Genomic DNA, 7,004 nt, shown 5'->3' on the forward strand with positions numbered 1-7,004 from the left:
AAATGATAGTTATTTTATTAATTTTAGGAAAAAAATATACTAATTTTTTTTAATTTATGAATATATCAAATAAAAACTATTTAAAAATTTAATATGCATTAGGAAATCTTGAAAAAAAAACTTGGTATATACCTTTGTTTTTCATTTTAATTTTGAAGTGCTGGGATGAAGCCCCCGGGGAATCTCAAAGGCTAACGAGGTTGCGAGTCCAACAAACTGTCATTGGCAATTGCCAACTTTAAAAATGTAAGAAAAACTAGTTTTAAACTGGAAACCTTAATAATTATGATCTAAAATACGACAAAAACAAGGAGATTGCTGTCGTACAGAAGTCAACCAGGGGAGATCACAGACATGCACGTGCGCACGTGGCTTTGCACACCAAGAGTGAAATTCCGAAAGCGTCAACAACAGGTCTAGTGTAAGTCCAAAGCAAATCTACTTGTTTACTCTCAAGTCTCAACATCAACAAGTTAGGTTCAAATTAATATTAAATTAATCTCTCCCCTTGAGATTCAAATTTTATCACACGGACATTATATGAATATGAATTAAGAAGCATCCAAGCTACTTCTTCCTTCTGCAACCCCTTAATTTCAGTTATATTAGTTTTGATACTGTCATTGCAACTCTCTAATACTTAATTTATCTCACATCCTTTCCAGATTTGAGATCTTCACCGCCGAACCTTCTTCTCTCTTTCCCCGCTCTTCTCCTCTCCAACTATATATATCTATAGTTCTGCACCATTACCATAGTCTTATATATAATTTCTATCCTTCATTTGGTTATGGCTTCAACTTCTCGTGATCATTATTTAATTAAAACAACCAAATATGCCTCAAAGCCTACCCTTTTACTAAAGGACTACCTCAGAGACGACCTGAGCTCAGGTTCATCGAGCGGTTTCAAATCATTCCCACGCCGACAATGCTGCACCACCGTTGGATTCCACCTCGAGACAGATCTCAAACTCCAACGCAAAAAAAGGAACAGTAAACTCCCTCGACGAAAGAATCAAACGGTTCTGCAGAGAGCTTCAGAAGCAGTTATAACTGCCATCAAGTTACTTCCCTTGTCCTTATCCTCACAAACCAAGAAAGCTTCCACCAGTCTTCTTTCTAGAAGCTTCTCGAGGAGGCTGTTAAGCCGAAGATTCTGGAAAAAAGCAGAGAAGGAACAGGGAAGCGAAGGTGTACCGAGGTACAGGAGATCTTTCCGCGAACTTCTTATGCTGGAACCAGATTATAAAACGACGTCGTTTAATGAGGATACGAACACTATATTCACTACAGCACCAAGTATCACCACCGTGTCTTCAGATTGTTGCAGTAACAGTTGGGGAGAAAGTGAGTTCACATTTTCATCAAACGCTACTTCTTATGATAGCTCCGCCGAAAATTACATAGTGGACGGTGTCAAAGACGGCGTTCCCCATCAGCACAAGATAGAAGGAGTTACAACTACGGTAATTCAGTAATTTCAAAGTTTCTTTCAGAAAGTGATTTTAATTTTGAACAGATCAGAACCAAGAATTTGAAATAATATTTTTTACATACACTTTTTTTAACCTTTAGTTTAGATGTTTAGATTATCTTTTTCTTACTATAAGTTATTATACTCACTAGTTCCTAGTTATCATGCTTATTTTTTCGGACAAAATTTATTATTTATTTTGAAAATAATAACCATAATATATTAGTACAATTTTTTCTTAATTTCTTTTTGTACTAACGTGTTAACTCATATATCGCATGTATATGTCTGAATATATTTGTTCACTGCAAACATAGTATATACATAAAATTTAAGAAATTTTGTAATGTAAAAATCTGATCAAGTAATTAAATAAAATTATGGTTCAGGTTATAAAATAACTACAAATTTGTTTCCATAATATATTAGTACAATTTTTTCTTACATCCATTTTATATTTCTATTAAACACTGTCTAACTCAAGCTCACCATTAGGAGGAAATATTTAGCTGATTTTTTCTTAATTTTAGGTTCTATTTAGTAAAAACAGAGATAGTGAATAAATTAATTTATATTAGATGACCTTATAGCAAATAGGGGATAAACTATCTAAAGTATATAATTGATAAACTAGTTTATTTTATCCGAAGTGTTTGATAAAATTAATCACTGAATTAGCTGAAAAATATAAATAACGTAAAAGATATATTTTTTAGTTAATATTTATAAATAACAATAATTAACACAATAAAAAAAATAAAAGAAAAAATAAAATGGTATAAATTATAAATTTAACTACTACATCCACTACTTGATATAGTGGTTATAATAAAGTCATGGGAAAGATTAGTTACTACTATTACCTTAAACATAGGTTGTTTTTTGACATTGTGAAAGAGTCCTTAGTATTTTATGATTTGTCACGTGCGGAGTGTGTACTCTTGGCGCCATGCAATTAATTAGGGTGAGTCATCCACCGGCAGTGTTGTACTCCAAAGCGCCATCCACGGCGCTTAAATTCACTGCAACGGACCACTAGTTGGGCAAATGAGTGAATAAGGTCAATATAAGTGCGGTCCTTCCTAAATTAGTACCAAGGTGATTGTGGGGCTGTATTGCACCTAAACAAATTTACTAAACTTTTTTATGTACTTGGCATCTCTAATGCCATCTTTCATATTCAATGAAGTTATTATTTGCCCTTCCAAAATAAATAAATAAATAAATACTAGATATCAAAAACATAAGAATCGAGACTAAAATGAGAAGCCATAGTTTGAAAGTTCAATTGAAAAAATTTAAAATGAAATTATATTTAATAAAAGATGAAAAGAATACAATGAAATTATAACTAACTCACTAGCTACTTCAACTAACTCTAATGATAAAATTTTAATGAGGGCCTATTGCACTTCTTAATAGTGAATTAACTCTAGATGAATGTCACTTAAATAAAAATAATAAATAAAATATGTTTTCCAAGATAAAATATTTGAGTCGAACTCATCTAATAAGTTGTGTTTAGAAGAAAACAATTGATTTCATTTTTAACTTAGTGATGGATCTCATGAAACAGGAATGGTCAAAGGAGAAGGAGCACTTAAGTCCTATATCGGTACTAGATTGCCCATTTGAAGATGAAGAAGAGATGAAGTCTCATTCCATGATTAATTCCTTCTTTGAAGGTTGTTCCCATATCTCTCTCAATTACAAAGTATATGATATAACTAAAAAAATGAATAGCTTCACAGTATATATATAAAAGTTTTATCTAACAAATTAAAACATTTATATATTACAGGAGCAGAACAAAAGTATATGCAGATGAAGACACGACATTTCGAGAACGTAGCTTCAGTAGAGCCAGTGAATTTAGAGAACAAATGGTCACAATTTGAAGATGAAGAACCCCACTACCATTCTACAAACCAATGTTTGATGATTAACGCAGAGAATCTACTGTTTGATTACTTCCAACAGAGTATTGAAGAAAATAATGACTTTAATCGTTCAAACAAGCTTAACATTTGCAAGGTAGTTGAGGATTGGATACAAGGGAAACCACAAGAACCGTATTTGGGTTGGGAAGTGAAAGAGGGAAGACATGTCTACATTAATGAGATGGACAAATGCGGAGAGTGGAAAAGCTTTGATCAAGAAACAGAACAACTTGTTCTGGAGCTTGAAAATCAGGTCTTAACTAGTTTGGTTAACGAGATTGTCATTGACCTTGCGATATGCTAGTAATCTACGACATATTATTGATCCTGCAACGGATATTGGAACACAAATAATGGTAATAATTTTAAAAAATAAATTAATTGAATATATTGGTGTTATAGATCTAGTAATATTGGGTTCCATTGTTTTTATATTTTAAGGATTTTAATTTTTGTCACGTTCTCTCTATCTCAGGGAAACAGACAACTAAATTTTGTAGGACAATTTTTAGATTTAGTTTTGGTGGATTTCTTCCTAGTTAAAGTAAGTGAATCAGTTAATTTTCTAAAAGTCTTTTAACATTTAGATTCAGTCCAACTTCAATTAAGTTCTCTTGCATTTCTTGCCTGATTCGAATTCATGATCCTACATTCAGATATCTTTCATATTTTGAACAATAAGCAAAACCTTGTGATATATATGATGATAAGCTCAAGTCAAAGGCCTTTATCCTTTTTTTGCCTCTTTAGATTGTCATATATGATCCGTAGAAACTCAACCCCATGAAATTGTTGATTTTTTGTGTTGATATTGTAAAGTAACTGGGGTGATCTCCAGTGAAGATGATTAAGTGGATGATTGATGCTTATTGGAGTGTCTGCATTAATTAAGTATGTTTATCGACTTATCGTGAAGCAAACATGGTAGCTAATGGTTTGGTCAACATGGGTTGTGATCTTGGAGAACCTAATCGCCTATTTTCTCTACAACCACTTTACATTACATATATTTCAAACAAGTGATGCCACAACAATTATTATGTCCTTCAATAAAGGTCACTAAATTAACTCACAAAGAGAAGTAAATAAAAGTCTTGTACCCACGTCTTAAACAAGAGTTAAATAATTTTTCATATATTAAAGTTAAATATTTTTTTAATCTTTATAAAATTTTATAGTTTCTTTTTTAGTCGTAGTAAAATATTAGTTGATGTATAATTTGTACTTGAAAAATTGATGTATTTAGTTAAAAATTAAGACTAAATATAGATTTTTTTTAATATCCTTTTTTTTATACCAAAATGCTCCACTCCTAATTTTATATACCTTGCCTTACTTTTTGGGTCCAATAGAGATCGCTGGCCTAAGGGGCGACTTCTTACTAGAGTTTAAAATTTTTTTGGGGTCATTATTATACTAATTTAATATATTAATAAATAATTAAATTAATAAATAATAATAATAATATTATTATAATTAAAAATAATTAAAATTAAAAATAGTAAATTATATTATAAATATCAAAGAAAATACATTAAAAATACTAATTGGACAATTGTTTATTTAATAAATTAAAACTAATTGTAATATTTAAAAAACAAAATACTAATAAATAATAATAATAATAATAATAATAATAATAATAATAATAATAATAATAATAATAATAATAATAATAATAATAATAATAATAATAATAATTTGCTACTTACCAAATTTTTTACTTACCAAATTGTACAGTTTATGATTAATCAATTTGCAATTAATCAATTTGTTACTTACCAAATTGTACAATAGATTAATTTTTTTATTTAATGGTTAAATTAATGATATATCATAAATTGCTAAAATTAATTTTCTCATTAAATTTGATTTAGTAAATTGATTAATTTTTTCATTAATTTACAAATTGATTTAATATCAAAAAAATTGATTTATGTGATTGGAAAAAGTAAAAAATGAATCTAATTTATTCATTTTATATATAGATATTTTTAAAATACCTTTGAAAGATGAATATATTTAAATTGATTTTATCTTTTGAGATAAATTAACAATAAATTAGTATACAATATATTACCTGATTTTATCTCAATATATCAAAATAATTGATTCGTATGATTGGTAATGTGACAAAATAATTGATTCGTATATCATTTTATATATAGCAAATTATTATTATTATTATTATTATTATTATTTTAATTATTGATTAATATATTAAATTTATATAATAATGCATAAAACGACCCAAAAAAAATTCAACCCTAGTAAGAGGTCGCGCTCTGGACCAACGACCTCCAACTAGGTCCATTTCATAGTGGTCTTCAGTCGCACCCTAGACCAGCGACCTCCTATTGGACCCAAAAAGTAGAGCAATCTGATATATAAAATTGGGAGTGGGGCATTTTAGTATTAAAAAAAATAAAAAGGGATATTTCAGAAGAAAAAAAAAATATCCGACTAAATACATTAAATTTACTAGGATTTATAATATCTGACATTTACAAATTGTAATTACTATTTCAGAAGAAAAAAAAAATATCCGACTAAATACATTAAATTTACTAGGATTTATAATATCTGACATTTACAAATTGTACCTACACAATCTTCTACACATATTTATTTAATTACTAATTTGTTAAAATGTTATATTATATATATATATATATATATATATATATATATATATATTTAAATCATTCGTACTAATAACACCACTTTTAAGTTATTAATATTATTTAATTAAAGTATTTGAGTTGTATCAACTTGATGTGACATAATTAGTAGATGTATGGTTCCTTAACTATGTGTTTCAGTGTTTGCAATTTGAATTCTAACCTATGTAGAAAAATATATTTGCAATTTGAATTCTAACCTATGTAGAAAAATATATGTGAAGATATGCCTAAATAGATTATTTTATGTAAAGTATAAAGCTGATACATACGAGCAAATACACACTACGCGAAAAATTGTATTTTACGGTGCTTTTTTTAAGCCATTTACAGCGCTTTTTCAAAAAAATTAAGCGCTGTAGTATCCAGCGCTGTAAAAAGATACAACATCGCTCTTTAAAATAAAAAAAAAAGCGCTATAAATCTCTTCTAAAAACGCGCTGCTTGTTGTATTAGTTTTACGGCGCTTTTTAAAAAAAGCGTTGTAATATGCATTCCTTTATTTCAATTAGATCTCTTTCTGGGATTATAACAACAATCTCCTTCATAAATCGTAATATACAGTATCCGCAGTCTATGTTGTTAGTTTGACGAGAGCACTATAAAATAAAACATATAAGTCAATAAATATTTGTGGATTGATTGTTAATGAAATTTTAAAGCCATACATTTCAAACCTTTATTAGAATCCATGTGATTTATTTGATTTTTGCTTCGACACTGTAGCACCCATTTGAGCTCGGAAAACTTGTAAAACACTATCAAATAAATGTGATTATTAGCATTAACAGACACATTATATATATATATATAAGAAATAAATGAATAAATGAATACAATACCTGAAGAGTGCGAAGAAATACGTAGAGTTCATAAGGTTACGGTTTCGTTTAAGAAGAAACAGCGA

General features: G+C 28.7%; 1 protein-coding gene across 1 annotated transcript; it reads left to right on the forward strand.

The window, feature by feature from the left end:
- Positions 1 to 209: 209 nt before the first annotated feature.
- LOC101506843 (uncharacterized) lies at positions 210 to 4,002 on the forward strand. Its single transcript, XM_004515736.4, has 3 exons — positions 210 to 1,468; positions 3,053 to 3,161; positions 3,278 to 4,002. The coding sequence occupies exons 1-3, from the start codon at positions 791 to 793 to the stop codon at positions 3,718 to 3,720; spliced, it is 1,230 nt and encodes a 409-aa protein (XP_004515793.1). The 5' UTR covers positions 210 to 790; the 3' UTR covers positions 3,721 to 4,002.
- Positions 4,003 to 7,004: the final 3,002 nt, after the last annotated feature.

Source organism: Cicer arietinum, chromosome 7 (assembly GCF_000331145.2).
Source record: "Cicer arietinum cultivar CDC Frontier isolate Library 1 chromosome 7, Cicar.CDCFrontier_v2.0, whole genome shotgun sequence".
Classification (NCBI taxonomy): Eukaryota; Viridiplantae; Streptophyta; class Magnoliopsida; order Fabales; family Fabaceae; genus Cicer; species Cicer arietinum.